The 20,676-nt window shown below is 51.6% G+C and overlaps 1 protein-coding gene across 2 annotated transcripts in view; it reads right to left on the bottom strand.

Moving 5' to 3' along the window:
- KDM8 (lysine demethylase 8) overlaps positions 1-20,113 on the bottom strand; it is a 46,132-nt gene extending 26,019 nt beyond the window's left edge. For both annotated transcript variants that reach the window (XR_012326065.1, XM_004315765.4), the window contains exons 1-7: positions 19,980-20,113; positions 10,993-11,488; positions 8,490-8,656; positions 6,948-7,080; positions 5,162-5,206; positions 930-1,079; positions 21-113 (exon numbers count right to left, since the gene is read on the bottom strand). Coding sequence is in view for 1 of the 2 variants with exons in the window: in XM_004315765.4 (XP_004315813.1) it covers positions 21-113; positions 930-1,079; positions 5,162-5,206; positions 6,948-7,080; positions 8,490-8,656; positions 10,993-11,460 (1,056 nt within the window). In the remaining variant the exon portion in view is untranslated. The remainder of the gene's footprint in view (positions 1-20; positions 114-929; positions 1,080-5,161; positions 5,207-6,947; positions 7,081-8,489; positions 8,657-10,992; positions 11,489-19,979) is intronic.
- Positions 20,114-20,676: the final 563 nt, after the last annotated feature.

The raw sequence follows: 20,676 nt of genomic DNA on the forward strand, positions 1-20,676 counted from the left end.
ACCGGGTCCTCCAGGCCCACCTGGCTCGTGTTGTGAAGAAGGTGCGTGTCATGAGGATACAGGGCCTCTGACTCCTGCGGGGAGTATAGCCGGATGTATTTCCTGCCCATCACCTGCAAGGAAGAGAGCCGCCCTCCTCAGCAGGTGCCCGGCCGCCCCGGCCGCCCCGCGCCCAGCACACGCGTCAGGTTAGGAGTCACTGCCTGCGCTACTGTTGCTAACAGGCCCTCGACGGTGGCACCGCGGTCTCAGTGCTGCATGTGTATTAACTCTGAGCCTCAGCACACCCATCCCAGGTGGTTTATCCTTTCCCCGCATTTTACAGGTGAGGATATGGAGGCACAGAGAGGTTAAGTGAATGGCCACGTTCGCAAGGCTGAGAGGCGGTCTGGCTCCCGGCCCCTCTGCTGCCTCTGGGGACTGGTCCCCGGGCTGGAAGAACACTCTCACTTGTCAAACCTCTCTTCCTGCGACGGAAGGTGGTTTTATAACAGGTGCCCCTCCCCTTACAACATACACGCACGCACGTGGCGCGCTGCTCTATCTGGGTCTCCATAAAACCACCCACTGGCTGAGCAGGTTCCCCGTATTTGGAGGGTTCTGGCAGGAGAAGCTGGCCTGGTTCTGATGGACGGCAGGGGAGAGGCAGCCGTCGGGGCACTTGCTCCATCCGGAGATGGCGCCCAGCCCCACTCTGCCCTCAGGAGGCGTCTGGGAACCCAGACGATGCAGGAGCCATGTCTGGAAGCCGCCCCGACCAGGCAGAGGGCCCCCCGCTGAGGCCTGGTACCTTTCTTTCTCTGTTTTCACTCTGTCCACGTCCCTGTCAGTGGTTCATCTCTTTAGTGTTTAAATGTGGACAACGTGGCCAGGCCGCGTGTGGCTGGGCCAGGAGGAGGGGGAAGGCCGATGTTCTGAGCAGCTCCAACCTGGGCTAGGAAGTTCTGCTGGGGATCCTGGTGAAGCGGGGAGATGGTGCCTTGGGGACCGAACCAGGCGTTGATGGTGATCTCCTCTTCCTCCCCGGCGCCCAGGCAGCAGTAATCGGGGATGCTGATGTCCTGCTTCAGCTCCGGGATCTGTAGGGTCAGAGCAGACGTGGAGGTTCAAGACCAGGCCTGTGGGACACAGCAGCCTAGAAGTCCACTGACTCTCCCAGAAGGCCGATACACACTCTCTTCTTGTGTAATAATATGACTGTAGCCACATTTTACTGTATAGGAGTTTAAAAATCAATTCTAAAAAGTAAATACATAATTGCTAGGGAAGGGTTATAATTTTATTTTCAGATTTCTTTCCACGTCATATGCATTTTAACTTTGTTTCCTTTTCTTAAAAACCTGATACCACTGCTTTGTACCTAAAAATAAACCAGCTTGCAATTTTCTAATTTTAGAACATCAAATTAAAGAAAAACAAAAAGAAAATGGGACTGAGCAGTTAATGAAATCTCTGGAAGGGAAGATTTTCCAAAATTTCCTAATGGTAAAGCAATCACACTTGGTACATTTAAGAGAAGTTACTTAATACAAAGTTGGGGAGTGAAATGGGAACCATCTGAACTGTGTAAAGGAAGGTTAATGTAGAGAGTGCACACAAACTGATAAGGAAAAATAATAAGGATCCCAATACATAAGGTATACAAATAAGAAAAGGACAAAAAGCAGATCACACATAAAGATGAATTAGATATAAAGAAGGGTTTCGGTCTCATTAGCAATAAACATTGTCATCATTTCCCACTGATCAAATTAGCAGAAGTTGAAAAAGTGGTAACACACAGTGGTGGTGAGGATGTGGTAAAGGGGGCACCCTCATGCCAGGCTGCTGGTGGCATCAAGCAATGTGGTCAGGACTTCCCTGGTGGCACAGTGGTTAAGAATCCGCCTGCCAATGCAGGGGACATGGGTTCGAGCCCTGGTCCAGGAAGATCCCACATGCCGCAGAGCAACTAAGCCCGTGCGCCACAACTACTAAGCCTGCGCGCCACAACCACTGAAGCCCACGGGCCTGGAGTCCGTGCTCTGCCACAAGAGAAGCCACTGCAGTGAGAAGCCCGTGCACCACAGCAAAGAGTAGCCCCCACTTGCCGCAACTAGAGAAAGCCCACAGGCAGCAACGAAGACTCAATGCAGCCAAAAATAAACAAACAAACAAATAATAAAAATTGGGTTAAAAAAAAAAAAGCGACGTGGTCAAGTGTGGAAGTCTTAAAACCATTCATGGCCTTCGGCCCAGTTGGAAGCGAGCTCGTGCTGCTCCTTTGCGTGGCGGCATCAGGGGCCTCCGGGAGGCTGTGAAGTTAGGGCTCCCGAGGAAGCTGCTCCAGGACAGGGAGCTAAGCTGACCTGTGGCTTCCAGGGGCCCTGGGAGGCCGAGCCCCACTATGACTGAGACCAGGGGATAGGACAGGCCGGTCTCTTGAGATCACGTGGCAGGGGCCTGATCAACTTGAATCCCCCTTTTCTTTACTTAGCAAGAGAGGACAGGACTCAGGACCCACGAGTCCTCACATGGGGACGCCTGGGCAAGAGGACACAGCCCACCTGGCCCCATCACCTCCTGCCCCCCTGTAACTTTGGACCTGCAGCTCCTGAAGGCTGGCACATCCCCAACTGGGGCCCCCCGGTCAGGACAGGGACCCCAGCTTCCCACTGGCTGTGGTCCTGACCCCGAATGACCCAGGTCTTCCCTGTTCAGGGCACACACCCAGCCCCTGACCTCGCCTCCCGCCCAGCACTGCCCGTTCTGGGCAGCTGTGGCGTAAGGCCTGGCCAAGACCACATCTGCCGAGTCCCCCAGGATGCCTCAGCTCCATCTAATGAGTGGTTCGGGTCCCAAACTAGGAGTCTTCCTGGGCTGCTCCCTTTCTTTCGATCTCTGCACGCCCACCACGTCAGGTGCTGGCAGCTCACACACGTCCTAACCCCGTCTCTCCACGCACGGCGTCAGCTCTCCCTAGACCGCTGCAGCAGCCTTCTAGTGGTCTCCCTGCTTCCACACCTGTCACCTCAACTCCTCCCCAGACAGTGCCACAGCCATCTGGAAATACTTCCCTTCACATTAAGAAAACCATCCTTCTTCCAGCCCTGATCTCCCTCTCAGGCCCCATCTGCCACTTCCCTCCCCTTCATGCGCTCGGCTCTGGCCATGCTGAACTCTCCTGCCCCTTGAAGGTGAAAGTTCACACCTGCTGCTCTCCCAGCTGGCATGGCGCTTGTCATGTCCTTTTAGACACGAGAAGAATATAAAATGCAAGTTGATGACAGGGATAAAATACCCACAATGCTTACAGTTGACAACTAGCTTGCATCCAGAACATATATAAAGGATTCCTAAAATTCAAAATAAGACGACCAACAACCCAATAAAAAAGAAATGGGCAAAATATTTGCCATGTGGCTGGGTACCTACTGCTCATCTTTTGGGCTGTTGCTCAGACATTACCTCCCCAAGACCCCTTCCCTGACCATCAGATGGAAAGAGCCCTTGCCCCGCCCAGCCTCCTTTGTAGGGTACATTTCTCCTTTCCTTCAAGGCGCTCATTACCATCAGATACGTGTGTTTTTCAGGTCCACGGGGCAGGAGAGCGACTGTCTCCTTTGTCCCTGCGTCCCCAGGGCAGGGTTCAGCGCCCGTGCACAGGGGCCTACAAAGCAGCCATCTGCCGCCCGCCACCAGGGCCACAGCCTGGGCCACCCCCCAAGTACAGAGCGAAGAGGAGAGCGGGGGATGAGGCAAGGGGTGGACGGAGGGCTCCCCAGGGTGAGCCCTCCTCTGAGCGTTTCGGCATCCTAACTGGACGGCTTTGAAAGCACAGGATGAATCTGATTCACGCTACACTTCACTTTGTTCTGTTTTGTTTGCATTTGAAAACAAAGTCTCGTTCTTCTCGTTATGAGGACTATACATACTCATTATAGATGATTTGGAAACCGCAGAAAAGAGAGGGAGGGACCCCCTCGCCCTCTCGCCCCCCGCAGACAGTCCCTGTTCACCTTCTGCGGCCTTTCTTCCTGTCCTTTGCCAACTCAGCTGTGGCCATCCTGCACAGCACTGCACAGCCCCATCTCCTCACTCCCCACGAGCCAGACGGTCCTGGTTCCTGCCAGCACTTCCCCAGCTCTGCATTTGGCGGCTACGGGCCCCACCTGACGCAGGTCTGGGTGACGGGTGATGCTGGTGCCATTGATCTGGGTGCGGCCCAGGATGGACCCTGCACCTCTAAAAGCCAGGACGCTGGCGCTGTCTGGGCCACACCTGGACGGTCTCAGGGGAGGATGTGTGACGGAGACAGAGCTAGCGCAGCCTGCCACCGTCCCTCTTCTTCCCCTGGGCGCTCTCCTTGCATCCCCCGGCGCCCCTGTTGGATTCTCCCGGGAATACCACCTCGGAGTGGGAACCCTCCAGCTCACAAACGTCCCAGGCTCCTCGCCGTCTTGGCCTGGCCTTCAAGGCCCTGCCAGCTTGGCCCCAGCCTCCCTCTTCGGCTTCCCGCTCTGCTTTTCTGACCAAACCCTCTCACGCTGGTGGACGCGCCCAGCACGTGGGGTTCGTTCTGCCCTCCGACCCTGGCTCATGAGGCGCCTCTCCCTGGGACTGGCCTCGGCCTCGAGCCCTGCTCCTCCCCTCAGCTCCAGCCCACGGCCCCCTCGTCTTTCAGTCTCCACCAGTTCGTCCTGAGGGTCCTCCATCCAGCCAGTCAGGATACCCAGAGGAGTGGAACCCGGGCCCTGCCACAGCACACAGGCCCAGGTGCCGGGAGCCTGCCTCGTAAGCAGACGACCGAAAGGTGGTCAGGGCGGCTCCAGGCCCTGCCCAGGGAACTCTGTGAGTCCAGGTCAGCGGCCACTCGCTCGTTCTGGGTCAGGTCACAGCCTGCCACCCTCACCTGGGGGACCTGTTCCTCGGTTCTGACCACACCTGCCTGGGCTTTAGACTCCATCCCCTGGGGGCCATCCTAGGGCCTGCTCTGCTCCCCTGCTGTCCGCTGGCGAGTAGGGCACGGGTAGCGGCACAGGGGCCTCCCTGCTCACCGCAGGGGGCAGTACCACTGGGGAGCAAACGAGGCTGCGACCCCTTTCCAACCCTCCGGGGCCAGCGCCTAGGAAGGGAGGTGGGAGGAGGGGAGAGGGTGAAGGGTAGAGGGGCTCGGACTCACCTGGTCAAAGAGCTGGTGCTGAGCAAGGTACCCGATGTCCTTCGGCTACTCCACGGGAGAAAGACCAGAGGCGACACAGAAAAGCCCCGTTAGTCGTGGGACACCTCCTCAGAGCTGCCCGTGTGGCTGGCTCTCAGCACCCTGTCCTAGGCGTCACCTGGAGGGCCCTCGTCTCCGGCCTGCTTGGTACCCCCTCCTCCGACCCGGGGGCGAATGTGATCCCTTGCCAGCCAGCAAGACTGGGCTGATGGGGGGACTCAGATCTGGCCCTGCCTCCGCCCTGAGTAAGTCACCCTGAGCCCCGGGGCTCAGGTTTCTCACATGAAACGTGAAGGGGCTGTACACACATAAGGATTTTTTTAAATAAAAATGGAATCATACAATCTATATTACTGTGACGTCTGCTTTCTTCATTTAGTGATATACCATGACGACCTCTTCAGGTCAGTACACGCATATGTGACTCACTCCTTTGATGCATGCATGTTTATAGACAGGATGCATCATTATTCATTCAACCATCCCCCTGCTGGTGGACATTAAGGTGGTTCTGCCGCGGTGCTTCAATAAACAGCCGAATGCTCTGGTCCTGACGTTTACATGCTTCCAAGAGGAGAACAATGCAGTCAGGGAGTACGTGGATTTTAAATCTCAATAGCTTCTGCCACGTTGTTTTCCCAAGCGTTACATCATTTACAATCTCACCAGCAGTTAATGTGAGAGTCCACTTTCCTACAACTGCCTGCACTGGAGATGACCATTTTGTGAAAATTTCTACCAATCAGATGAGTTCAAAGATCAGTGTTTTACAAACCGGGCTCCCCGACGCTCAGGGGTTCTTTGAAGATGCCCGAGGGCCTCTGCAAGGGTCAGATGGGGGCGGGGCAGATGGGATGCTGGGCACCACTGACCCAAACTGCGGCCAGAGTGGCCAACAGGTATCAGGAAGAGGAAGACACCCAAGGCCCTCACTGTAAGAAATGACAAAATGGTGCAGCTGCTTTGGAAGACAATCTGGCAGTTCCTCAAAAGGTTACACACGGAGTTACCATCTGACCCAGCAATTCTGCTCCTCGTATACACCGAAGAGAAACAGAATCACACGTCCGCACAAAAGTGTGTACGTGAATGTTCACAGCAGCATTTTTCATACCGGCCAAAAAGTGGACACAACCCAAACGGCCATCCACTGAGGAATGGACAAACAAGATGCGGTCTATCCATCAAAGGGACAGTATTCGGCCATACAAAGGCACGGAGCACTGGTACGTGCTACGACAGAGATGAACCCTGAAAACGTTATGCTAAATAGAAGAAGCCAAACACACGTCGTCACATATTATATGATTCCAATGATGTGAAACGTCCAGAATTGGCAAATCCATAGAAACAGAAAGCAGATTCGCGGTTGCCTGGGGATGGTGGGGAAGGGGATATGGGAAGTGACTACTAATGAGTACGGGGTTTCCTTGGGGTGATGAGAATGTTCTAGAATTAGATAGTGGTGATGGTTGCGCAATCTTGTGAATATACCAAAACCCACTAAATTGTACCCAAAAAAACCCAAACAAAGAAAAAAAAACCTCCAAAAAACAAAGGGCCTGAAATGGGAACCTTATGTCCCGCCTGCCTTTCTCGTGCTGGCCAGCCTACTGACCACAGGCCCTTAAAGAATAGCTTCTTGACTCCTCCAAAACCTCCCCTGGCGACACATGGAAGTTATTTGTCCAAATGTAACGCGTCCCCTCCCTCCTAAGTATTAGGGGACAGGAGTCAAACGACACACCTCATTCCTGATGTACTTGCTGATGAACTCATCGACAGTCATGAGCGTCTGGGTCCACTCCTCGTCCGTGTACCTGGAACCGACCTCTACTGGGACGGTGCGGCAGCCAGCGATTTCTTGGATGTACTCCAGACTATTTGGAAAACAGGGATTGGCATCGCCATCGTATGCTAACACCCATTGGGTGCCCTGCTAAATGTGCTACGCTGGTCTCCTTTCATTGGCACAAACGAGGTGGAGGAAGACCCAATTCACTGCTGAGGAGACACAGGTGCAAGAGAGGCGAGGTCACCTGCCCACCTGGCGCTGGGCAGCTTTGCAGATACAACCAATGAATCTGGTTCTTGCTGGGCAGCTCTATTTCCCTGCTTGCCTAGCGCCTTTCAACTTCGCTCTTTGCTCGCCCTGTCACAAGCAGAGATCTTCTTCGGGCCAGTGGAGGACAGTGCGGGGTGGTGAGGGGCCTGGGTCCTCACCTCCGGTGGCCTGGTGCCGAGTCCAGCCCTGCCTGTCACCCACCAGGGGACCTGTGGCAAGTCCCTTCACCTCTCTGAGCCCTTGTTCCCCGTTTGCAAACTGTGGGTAATGACAGTGCCCGTCGCACAGGAACCAGGGAGGGGACAATGAGGGAAGACATGGCATGTGCCCGCCTTGCGTGGTCAAGCACACAAGTGTCAGCGGGAACCACTCCCTCCGCAAAACCACTGCCACGAGACAGCCTGGCTCCATCCACCTGCCTGAGACACGCCTCCTCATTTCAAAATTAGGCTACTGTCCAGCTGCCTGATCTGACCTCGCCACCATGAATCTGAGGAGGGACTGGAAACAGACATGAGGAGAGAATAAACACAGGAGCCCTTGGAGCCCACGCAGAGGGGGTGGGGCTGTCTTGGGTTCTTTTTTTTTTTTTTAATTATTTATTTATTTTTGGCTGCATTGGGTCTTCGTTGCTGCTTGCGGCCTTTCTCTAGTTGCAGCGAGCGGGGGCTACTCTTTGTTGGGGTGCGCAGGCTTCTCATTGCGGTGGCCTCTCCTGCTGCGGAGCACGGGCTCTAGTTGAGTGGGCTCTAGTAGTTGTGGCTCACGGGCCCAGTTGCTCCGCGACATGTGGGATCCTCCCGGACCAGGGATCGAACCCGTGTCCCCTGCATTGGCAGGCAGACTCTCAACCACTGTGCCACCAGGGAAGCCCTTGGGTTCTTATTTCTACTCTCAAGGCTCAGGAACCCCTAAGAAACTCCACAGAATTCCTGAGATCCTGCAAAACTGCATAATGGACTTAACATTGGACTTCCATGATGCACTCCTTAAAAACTGCTTAGGGCCGGCAAGCTGTAGAAGCTAAGAATCTTACAACCTCTGGCATCGCTTCAGAGCACTGTGCCTTTAATGCCTGTTTAGCCCCTCGGCCATCCATCTCTCTTCACTGCCAGTGAAGTGTCTGTGGGGCTGTATTCACCTGGGGATGGGAGGAGGAATTTGGGGGTCTCTGGGGATGCTAAATTGGGAAGAGGAACCACACCGCCCTCAGCAGACACCCACCTCCACTTCTTCATGCACGGCCAGTGGTTGGCCACACCTTCCAAGACCACAGGCCTCCCTGGATCCAAGAAATGCTTCCTGAAATACTGGAGGGATGGACAGTGAAGCCGGGGCACCGTGCTTTCTGACGTCATATCTGGAATCGGAACGTGGTCATTCCTTGCTTTCTGTTCAAAATTAAAGACAAAACAAGATGGCAACAACTGCAGAAAGGCCAAAATTCGAGGCATTCCACTAGGAATTTGCATCAATGGTAGTAAGACAGCTGAGGTGTCATTAGTAACAATAATAACAGTTAACATTTATTGTCAGTTTTACTGCTGCTACTGCGACTACTGACCTTTCACGATACCAAGATGTTTTCTTCTCTACCGGTTCATTTAAAATGTTTGTTTAATTATAAAACTAATATATTGCTTTCATAGAGGAAAACTTACTATCCCAAACTCCACCATCTAACATACAAGGATTCTTCTCATTACTGTATGTTCCTTTCCCACTTTGTCCACACATATGCATCTCTGATCCACTCTAAGATTCACGATGAATAAGCAACTCTGCCTCTTCTGTCCAATAATTTCTCTAAAGTAGTTTCCATGCTGCCACTCAGTCCTTGCAATGTCTTGAGTGGCTGCCTCATCATTTACTTAACCATCTCCCAGCTGAGGGACCTGAACAAGTTACTGTCTCTGAGCCCGTTTCCCCACACGTTAAACCCCACTGGGTGACGAGACCTCACACGTAAAGCACCCAGCACTGCCGCCTGGCACCTGTCACCTCCCTCTGCTCCCCCTGCTGGACCCCAGGCCCGTTCTCAACACTCACGCAGTGGCGGCAGCGACAGCTAACATTCTTCCCTGCAGGCGATGTGCGAGGCCTTGTATTTGCCTCTTCTTTTCTCACTGTCCCCAGTGTAGACTTTGACTTCCCTGTACTCCCTTGTCAGACAGGCCTTCCCCGACCACCCTGTCTGAAGCAGCCTCCCCCCCTTTCTCACCACCTGGGAGAAGACATTCTTTCACATCCTCACTAGAATGTCAGCTCCAGGACGGGCGTCTGGACCACGCCCTTGGTTCCCGGCACATCTGGGCCACCGCTGGGGCTCAGTAAGGCTGCCGAGCAAAGCCCCTCCTACAGGCAGGGGAATGGAGGTGGCACAGGCAGCAGGGGGTGGCACAGGAATGTGAACCCAGGCAGCTGCCTTCAGAGCCTGAGCTCCCACCCCCTTGACTGTATACACTGCTCCAGACCGCGAACACCACCTTGGCCATGAAGCCACCGCCATATCCCTTGGGACAGCCCTGGCCGGGGCAAGGGTGGGTGCAACCCCTGGTCCAAGGGGACAGATATTTGTCCCTTGATCCGCACGTCTGCCCGACCCTCTGAAAGGTCCACCAACACCCCATGCCCTTGGCCCTGTGGCACCCTTGGCAACACTGGGTGTTGTATAAAATCTCATCTGATAGTTTCAGAGCCAAGAACGGCTGCTTTGTTTGTTTGTTTGTTTAAACCAGAGGTGAGGTTGGACATTTCCCACATGTTTAACAGATCTGTTTCCTCCTTGTGAACAGTCTGTTCGTGTGTCTGGTCTCTCCACCTCCTGGGGCCCAGATTTTTCTGTTCCCCTGTTGATTTGTGTAATTCTTATACAATAAAGATATCTCCTCTCTGACAGCTTTGCTGCAAATTTCTCTTCCCTGTTTATAGGCTCACTTTTTATTTCAGTTACATGTATGGTGTATTTATGACATCCATTTGCATTATTCTTATAGAAAAATAATGCTCACTGTAGGGAATTCTGAAAACAAGAAAATATTTAGAAAAATGTCGAAAACACCCCGTAACTCCCTCACCCAGTGTCCAGTACAGTCTCGGCCCTTTTTTTCCGGGGGTCAGCACTCTGCTACTTCACAGATAAGGAAACTGAGGCTCAGAGGAGGTGACTGACTTGCCCAGAGGTGCTGTGAGTGGGTCCGCGTGTCAGTGCTGGGATGTGAAGCCTGAGGAAACCACCCTCAGTGACTCACATGCACTTAAACACCAGTGAGGACATGGCCAAGTATCTAAGGGGCAGGACCGATTAGTCACGTGAGTTGTAGTGTCTCATCCAAACTCAGCAGCACAAAGACAGAGGCAGCCAGGAAAGTGGGTGACACCTCAGCCAAGGGGCCAGGAAGAAGCTGAAAGAGAAGGGCTCCCGCTGGCTGCAGGGCTCGGCCACACAATCCCTCTGAGCCATTCCTCTCAGGAACCACAAAGCTTTCACCCTCCTGCTCTCCCCAAGGGGCACGGCTTTTGCACAAACTGGGAAAAAAAAAAAATTGAGACAAGAGGCTGTTCCATTTCCAAATCGATGGAGATGCCATTTTTCAACCAGAGGGGTCAGCACGCCAGGGGCTTCAGCCCAGGGGAGAGCTGACCTGTGACTTCTAGGAAAACAGGGCTGATGGATTTTGTTGGGTGCGGTCAGTGGCGGTTGCCCACCCCCCCCGCCCCTGGATACCTTTATGCCAAGCGGCTCCTGGCTCGGGCCGGGGGCGGGCCTTTTTCCAGAGAGCAGGTGCTTCTGGAGGACGGCAGTGACTTTAAGGAGGATGTCCCCAAGGATGGCCGCCCCCATCAGCAGGCCCATGTCGCAGGCTTTCAGGGCGGCGGCCACGGAGGCAGCATCCCCCGGCGGCGCGCACAGACACACGGCTTTCAGGAGGCAGCTGAAGGAGTACACCTGCCGCCAGCCCTTGTCCACGTGCTGCCAGGGCCCTGTGTTGAGCTTCTCCCAGGAGTAGTCGAGCAGCGCCTCGCAGGTCTGCAGACACTCTTGCCTCCTGTCCCCGTAGAAGAGCTCAGCGGCTTCCTGCAGCAGTGTCACCACGCTGCCCTCCACCTTCTCTCCCAGCTCCAGCTTCAGCTCCTCCTTCGTGCGGGGCAGGAGTGCCCAGAGGGCCTCCCAGAGCGCGCCCGGCCCCGCCATCAGCCCAGCCGGCTCAGTCCGATGAGTGCTGGGGGGAAAGATAAGTTACAGCAAAACACCACGTTGTATGCCTACATATTTACAGTTCTACATTTTCATAAAATAAGACTGGGGGAAAACAAGCTAGATCTGTGATGACATCCAGTGGCCAAAATGTCAACCACTGAAATTTTAAAAATATATAAACTATTTTCCTAAGAAAAAAGAGAGACTGAGAGAGAGACCACGCACAGACCTGGACCCCTATAGGTTACCAAGCCTTCCGGACTTGTCCCATGTAACACACATCTCATCTGCACTGAATCTTCAACAATGGTCTTCTCCGCCCTGTGAGGGCACCTGTGAGGGCAGGGTCCCTATCTGTCTGGTGTCACCACTGCATCTTCAGGGCCTGGCGTAACACTAGGCACACAGTGGGCACCGGACCCATATTTGTTCAGAGAGTAACATGTATTATTCTTGTCTGAAATGCCTCCAACACCCCTCTTCTCTGGCAAACTCCTAACCAACCTTTAAGGCCCAACTTAAATGATCCCCTATGTGAAGCCTGCCAAGATGCTCTGAGAGTGTTTTGGGTTTGAATAGCCCTTGAGCTTCTTGCAGAGTCAAGCTCATAGTAGGCACTCAATTAGGACTACTGAAAGAATGAGATCTTAACGTCTCTGGAGGAAACCTGGAAATACATAAATCCTATACGAAAAGGTTTACCACAGTTGGTGCCTTTAGTGACTTTAGCCTGCACATCATATACAGATGGCAGGCCAGTCTCTAGGAATAAGTACTAACATGTGAATAGGTTCTACTGCTCACAACTTACGGTGATTTATCTGCACTACAATGTTGTAGGCATTATACTAACAGCTGCCATATGCCCTATCTCATCTGATACTAAGAAGTAGGGACCATCATGCTTTTTGCAGAGACTGCTCTACGCTGGGGGTCAACAAACTTTATCTGTAAAGGGCCAGATATCAAATATTTTAGGCTTTGCAGGCCATACAGTCACTGTTGCTACTACTCTGTCACTGTAGTGTGAAAGCAGCTTTATACAGTATGTAAACAAATGGGCATGGTGTGTCCCAATAAAACTTTATCTACAAAAACAAACTCTTGCTTTAAGCTCACCAAAGCCCATTCCATCTTCTTCCTGGGCACACAGTTAGACTCCATTTCTCACTTGTAATTAGATGTGACCACAGCACCTTGTTCCAGTTAATGAATGGAAGTGACGCATGCCCCTTCCAGGCCTGGTCCATAAACACTTAAACACTGTATGATCCTCCACACCTTCCCTATCCACTGGCTGGAAGCTAAAGACTCTGAGGCCTTAGGGGATGGCAGAGCCATAAGACAGCCCCCCAACTAGGAATATCCACACTGGAATGCTTCCGGAGCAAAAGCTAAACTTGTGTTGTGTTTAGCCACTACGGTGTTGATGCTTGTTGCAGCAGTTATCCTGCCCTGAATGAAGCAGTAACTTCCTTCTATTATTGAGGAAACAGATGGCAGAGAACATAGTAGAGGGTATTTGTTGAGTTCTGGTGGCTCAGAATCCTCTTCTCTTTCTTGACAACATACCTCCATCTCCTTTTGAGAAATTCCATCATACCCACTGAGATCAGTCTGGTGGGATGTTGCCAAGGGGTGGGTATGTGACCCAAGCTAGACAATGAGTTGCCTCCTTTGCATGTGAACTTTAAGTAGGTCAGCTTAACCAGAGATAGCTGGCATTTCATTTTGTCCTAGTGGCAGTTTCTGGACCAGACTATTCTTGCTAGGGCCTCACAATTATTGTCCACAATTCCTAGGATGCACTTTAGTTCTCGTCCTTTCCAAGCCCAGGTCTCCAGCTTTCCGTCGATTCTGTGGGCCCCACAGTCTCCCAAGAAATTTCTTCTTGCTTATGTCAACCAGGGTTTCTGTGGTTAATAATAAAAGAACCTTATTTGACCCTTAAAAGTAACTGACACTCAAGAGCCACTGGTGGATGGTGAAGGCAAGAACGAAGACTTGCTGTGATAAAGCCCCATCACATGCTCCGCTTCTCGTGAGGGAAGAAAGTCACCCTAAGGCGCAAGAGAGCCCAATGATCCCTGCTTGCTGTTACGAACACGCTTATCTAACCCCCTTAAGTACGGGCAGGACCTGTGATTTGAGTGGTCGGCAGAATAACGTCCCCCAAAGACGTCCACATCCTAATCCCCAGAACCTGTGAGTCTGTTACCTAACATGGCAAAAGGGACTTTGCAGATGTGATGAAGAATAAGGGCTGTGAGATAGGATTATACTGGATTACCTGGCTGGCCCCAACCTAACACAGGAGTCCTTGAAAGGATCCTTCCTGGCTAAAGTCAGAGTCAGAGGGAGACGTGATTACAGAATAGTTAGACAATGCAATGTTGCCAGCTCTGAAGATGGAGGAAGGGGGTCCCAAACCAAGGAATGTGGGTGGTCTCTAGAAGCTGGAAAAGGTAAGGAAATGGATTCCCCCCTAGAGCTTCCAGAAGGGAATGCAGCCCTGCTGAGACCTTGATTTTAGTTCCATGTTTAAATTCTAACCTATAGAACTGTAAGCTAGCAAATTTTTGTTTTAAGCCATCACGTTTGTGATAATTTGTTATATCAGCGATAGAAAACGATTATTACTTGCCTCTAACCAACAGGTGTGTAGGTTTGGTATGTGTAGCTATTTACTTTTTGGTCTAAGATGGCAAAAGTGACGAGATGCCACTTCTGGGATCAGGTCATATAAGACTGGACCTTCCATCTTGCTGGCAGACTTTCTCTACTGCCTTCTTGGTTTGCACGCATCGATGAAGCAAGTGGCCCTGTTGGAGGGGCCCATGTGGCAAAGAACTGAGGGTGGCTTAGAGCCAACAGCAAGCTAGGAACTGAGGGCCTCAGTCCAGCAGCCCTCCAGGAACTGAATTTTGCCAACAACCACAGGCACTTAGATCCTTGTCCAGCTGAGCCTTCAGATGAGAGCTCAGCCCTGACACCGTAACTGGAGCCTTGTGAGAGACCCTGATGTAGATGACCCAGCTAAACCCTGTCCAGACGCCCAACCCACAGAAACAGAGATAATACACGTGTGTTGTTTTACAGTCACTAAATTTATGGTGATGTGTTACGCAGCAATAGATAATAAACACTCCTACCAGATTTCCTGGACATGCTGGGACTCCATCTATAACTCACACCAAAGAACAGGAGGAGAAAGCATGGTTCCCTTTAGCTCTAATGTGTGTGAACACGTTAGCAGTAGACAGAGAAACAAAGATGTGTGAGGGATGCTAGAGATATGGTCCCTGAGGGTGCTTCGGACAAGCCATTCCTATTGCTGGGCTCCATTTCAGCTCATTTCAGCAGACAGAATACTTGCCTCATTTCACCCCCACAATGACCCTACGAAGCTGATAAAGTACTTACAAAGGTTTGCTGTAAAGCCAGGAGTGCTCCAAGCGCTTTATATATACTCTTAATTCTTACAGAAACTCTCTATTATCATCTCCATCTTACAGATAAGGAAGCTAAAGCAGAGAAGTTAATGATGTCCCAAAGCAATTCAGCTAATAAGAGGTGGAGCAGAAATTTAAAACTCAGGCAGTCTAGCTCACAAATCCATGATCTTATAAACGAGGGACCGGAGCCACAAGATCACAAGCCAGCACATGATGAAGCTGCACATCTGGGTTAACTCTCAAGAAAACTCTGAGGAAGGAATTATTCTTCTCCCCATTCTACAGATGAGAAAACCCTATCACTTCACATAAGAGAAGGGTGTACCCTTCTCGCTTGTTATTTTTGAGGTGCCTCTTCCTGGGCCTGTCCTAAAGTAAGTGCAGTAATTCAGAGTTTTTCTCAGTTCTGCAGTCTATCCCCAGCACCGCTTTCGAATTTTATTTGTTCCTCACATACTGTGAAGTGGACAGGGGTGTATGTGATCATTTCCCCTGCAACCCCACCCTCCGATTTTGCTGATGAGAAAACTAAAGTCCAGAAAAAAAAGTCCAGACCACAGTCAATCGATTGTGCAGAGACAGAACTGAGATTAAGCTCAACCTCAGTGCCCTTCCGTATGCGCCATGTCAATGCTCCATGTTTTTTGGTTTTTTTTTTTTTTTTCTGTGCCACGCGGTTTGTGGGATCTTAGTTCCCAGAACAGGGATCAAAACCGGGGCCTTGCAGTGAAAGCACGGAGTTCTAACCACTGGACAGCCAGGGAAATCCCAATGCTCCATGTTTTATGTACATTATCTAACATATCCCTCACAATTCTACAGTGTGAGGTTTTACAGATGAATGAAGTGAGAGTTGGGAGATTAAGCAATTTGTCCAAAACTTCACAGTAAGTGGCAGTGTCCACTCAGACACTCTTCATGTTCGGGCATGAGGACTGCATCAGCTTTTGCAGCTTTAGATCCCAGCTCAGTCCCGGGTTCACAATGGATATCCTTCCCAGCTGGCTTACTGCATGACAGGACTCAGAGAGCCTGAGTGGCCTGGCCCAAGCCCGCCAGGATGATTTCTATCTCCAGCCTCCTAGAAGATTCATAAATGTCTTGTGTTGGTCTCGTTAAGAGCTTCACAGTGCGGGGCTTCCCTGGTGGCGCAGCAGTTAAGAATCTGCCTGCCAATGCAGGGGACACAGGTTCGAGCCCTGCTCCGGGAAGATCCCACATGCCGCAGAGCAGCTAAGCCCGTGCACCACAACTACTGAGCCTGTGCTCTAGAGCCCACAAGCCACAACTACTGAGCCCAGGTATTGCATCTACTGAAGCCCGTGCACTCTAGAGCCTGTGCTCTGCAACGAGAAGCCCACGCACCGTAACGAAGAGTAGCCCTTGCTCGCCACAACTAGAGAATGCCTGTGTGCAGCAATGAAGACCCAACACAGCCAAAAATAATCAATAAAAATTTAAAAATTTATTAAAAAATACTATACTAATATCAATAAATAATATATTTTAAAAAAAAAGGTTCACAGTGCAGACTTCCAGCATGGTCTTATCCACTAGCCACACGCAAAGCAGCACGTGGACCCACCAACTGGCCTTCCTGGGTGGCCTCAATGCTCATCCCCTGAGTGTCTCACATGAGTCTCATAAAGCAATTTCGAAAAATCTCACCTTGAGCGTGCAAAAGGCCTCAGAGGCCTCATATCCTGGCTTCTCACAAAGGTCTACAAAAAGGCCTCCCAGAAGACGGCTTGTTTGCCTTAATACAAAAATGGCTTCTGCTAGGGCCTATGTACCAACTTTGTAAATTGGTCTCTTGGTGGCCTTAGAAAATAGCCTCCTGGAGGGTTTCAAATGGGCTATAAACTAGTTCCCTGGGACAGATTTTAACCTTTGTACACTGGCCTCCCAGGGTGACCTTACAAAATAGTCCCTCGCAAAGGCCTCACAAAGCCAGCTTCTAAGGTGGCCCCACGTGCTGCTTTGTAGAATGACCTCCCAAGGTGGTCTCTGGTTTTCATAAACTGGCCTGGTAAGGCGGCTGATGTGCTGCTTCGCCAGCTGGTTGAGGGGAGGGCCGCAGGTTGATGGCCATGTGGCCCAGCCCTCTGGGAGAGAGGGCCTCAAGCTGGCTGTACAGAACAGCCTCTTCGTGGCCACATAAAATAGAATCCAGAGTTCCTCAGTGAACGTCTTACAACAAAGCCTTCAGAGAGACTTACGCTGATGCTGCACGACACAGCCTTTCAGAGGTGAGAGCTTCGGGATGGCTGTGAGTTCATTTTCAAAATGGTTTTGCAGGTTGCCTCTGTGTTAGCCACCTGAAACGGCCCTGTGCATCTCACGATTGATCTTAAACACTAGTCTCCCGGGGGGGCTTACAATTGCAGCCTGTAGCAACCCGGTGAGCTGCCATGCTGGCCACCACCCACCTGAGTAGTCTTATGTATGGCTTGGTTCCATCGGCCTCCCAGAATCTTTCATGATTTGGCCTTTTAGTTGCCGAATCACACAGCCTTCCGAGGAGGAGCCACAGCGTGTTACATAAAAGTCTTCCAAAGTGGCCTCATGACCTGTTTTAAAAACTGGCTTCATTACATATTGGGCCCTCGTCTGAGGGCCAGGTGAAGGCTGGACTTTGTCTTAGTTGTACAAACCTATGTTCCATGATTCCTGTTAGCCATCTGAAACGGCCTTATAGGAGCAAGGTCCTTCCCTGGCTGGGTGAAACACCTTCTTGTCAGCTGTGTGAAACAACCTTCCAGAGGAGCTGGCCTCATGTGGGCTGTAACCAGCAGCCTTCAAACAACCAACCAGTTGGTACGGCCTTCCACTGAAGGTCAGGCAGAGGCTACATAACGCTGCCTTTCTCAATGGCTTCACGTCCAGGCTTTACAAATCAGGCTTCCAGCATTCCCCACACATTAGTCTGATAGAAAGGTTTCTTGACAATTGTATCAAGCAATTTTCTGGAGTAAGGTATCAGCCTGAGTAGCCTCATGGCCTGGCTTTACTGATTTGCTTCCCAGAGTTCCTCACTGAACTGCCTTTTTTTAATAAAAGGTTGTATTAAACGAACGAGGCTTCCAGAGGAGGGAATCAAGGGTAAACTGTGTGAACAGTCTTTCAGAGTGGGACTGCAAACTGGCCTTTACACTGGCTTCCCAGAGCTCCACGTAAAAGGGATAAGCAACTTGCATAAACAGCCTTCTAGCAGGTATAGGTGGATTAACTACGGAATTTATCATACAAACCAGGATGCTATATATAAGCCTTTTATTTATTTAGCTTGGTAAAATATACGTTTTTCTTTTGCAAAATCTTTTACTCTCATCATTTTTGCCAATGTTTTTTTTTCACTGTTTGGAACTGCCATTTCTGCACGTAGGAATTTCATCTTACACAAGTTGAATACTGGAAGTACTGATAGTAGTTTTCAGGGACAAATCATAAACTGGCATTATTCCAGGCACATTGAGACCCATGGTCCCCATAATCACAGGCCATATGAAAAAGCCTGAGTGGCCTTGTATCCTCACTTTAAAGTCAGTCTCCTAGGGCTAGACAGGTATTGGTCTTAAAAGACTTCTTCTTGGTTACATAAGGCTTTTTTGAAGGGGGTGAGGGTAGAGGTGAATTGCCTTTTATAAAAGGTTGTATTAAATGAACAAATCTTCCAGAGGAAGGTCTTGTGCCCTGAGTGGTCGTGTGTCCTGGCTTTGTAAACTGACCTTCTGGAGTGCCACTTGTCTGTACCGGTCTCATGACATGAGACAGCTTCCACAGGAAGCTCAGGTACAGGCAGCATAGAATTGCTCTTCTCAGTGGACTGTTTGTTGGCATAGGAAATCATCTTGAAAAGGGGGTCAGACCAAGGTTGTACGAGCTAACCTCTCAGAGTGGCTTTTGTCTTGGCTTTATAAACCAGCCTAATCTGAACTTCATAAACGGCTTCTTGCTGGTTACGTTAAACACCAAGAAGCCAACTACAGGCTGTAGACAACAGCCCGACTCAGGTCCTGACTTCATGAATTCACCATCCAGATAGAGGGCATTATGTAAGCTGGCCTTTGGTTGGCTGTTAGTTAAGTAGGTTCCTGACGTTTATAAAATAAAGCCTTCTAGGAAGCCACCGCAGTCATCCCAGAATTCTCTTAAGTTATCTTTAAAACTCTAAAGCGCCTCCCAGAATACGTCGGCCTCAATCTGGCTTTCTGGGACCAGGCTGCCCAGTCTTGTAACGAGCAGACAGGATCGGGCTTGGGCCGTCGGTGTGGCCCCAACACCTGCCCACCTCCTGCCCCTGGATTTACTCCAAACTTGTTGGGCACGGTGACCCATCTCCGCTCAGAATTAACCCCTATCGAGTTAGACACCCCCGTCCTCCAGGCGACCACATGCACAGGGCCCACTGGGTCCCCCACGACGAGCGGGCTGGGCGGGCTCTACGTAACCCACCAACCCTCCACCCCGAGGTCTCACACCTTTTCCCTCCCCGGCGCCTCCCCCGGGGCTTCATTTCCCTTGGTCCACATTTGGGGCCCAATGGTTTAAGCGTGCCCAGTCGACCTAGCTCCAGACCGACAAAAGACGACTGGCCCGGGAGGGTCAGCCGGCAACCACCTGCCACTACAAACACGGCGGAAATCGGAAGCCTCGCAAGTGCATTAGAGTCGCATCAACGCGACACCAAGAACCGCGCAGGGACACGACAGCCTAGTCTCACGCACGCGCAAAAAGAAACAACTGGCGTAAGAAGCGCACCACGCACGCGCAGGGCCTTCCTCCTACCCCTGGAGGCGCTGGAGTTGAACGGCTAACCTGCGTTCTCAGAGCGCATGCGCTACCCCAGGTTCTTGCCCCACCCCCCCACCCCCCCACCCCCCGGCTCGGTTTCGCTGCTTTGAAGGGCCGCCCTGGGCTTCCCAAAGCGCACGCGCGAGACCGTCCTTTCCTGCTTCACCCCTTCACGCTACGCCTGCGCAGTCCTCCCCTCTCAGCCCGGCCTCCCCGCTTCTAAGGAGCCGGAGCTGCCCCCCCTCTCGAGTTGCTCAAACTCACCTGTCTCGAGTTTGGACAGTGTCGAGTCGTCGGAGGCCGGCGACGACTTTTCCTTCTGGACCGAATACTCCGGCTGTCTCCGAGTAGTCAGAGGCTTGCCCGAGGAGTATCGATCACCAAGGCGTGCCTAGAGGAGCGCCGAGTGATCGATGCCGTGGCCCCGCCCCGCCCCATTTAAAAGCCGGAGGGTGGAGCGACAGCCTAGGCTTGGGCTTTCGCCTCGGTTTCTGTTTCCAAGTGGGTAACACCTGCGATTGCCTCTGTAACGATAACTTCGTGTACAATCACATCTACCATTTTATCTAATCGTACAACTCGGATTTTTCTCTCTGTTTTAGAGAGCGGTAAATCGAGGCTCAGTGAGATAAAGTGGTCAAATACTCGTACTTTCGGAAAGTCGCAGATCCTGACTTTTCGAAGTTCACCCCCAAGTGCTGCATCCACGGCCTGTGCGAGTGAGGAGGACTCAGGGTTTCAGTACGGAGTGGCGGGCTAGGAGTCAGAGTCCGTCCTTCTGCCCCTGCTAGCGTGGTGCTGAGTGGTGTGGGCGTCACTGGGGGTTTTGGTTTTGAGCACACTCCCCATGGTCTCCAAGGACTAGGCCCTTTGAAGCATTGAACAGAGGCGATAGAAAGTTCTCATACTGCGTTTGGAATCCACGTGGAAATAGGAGGGAAATTTATTTACTGGTGTTAAA

This window comes from Tursiops truncatus, chromosome 15 (genome assembly GCF_011762595.2).
Source record: "Tursiops truncatus isolate mTurTru1 chromosome 15, mTurTru1.mat.Y, whole genome shotgun sequence".
Lineage (NCBI taxonomy): Eukaryota > Metazoa > Chordata > Mammalia > Artiodactyla > Delphinidae > Tursiops > Tursiops truncatus.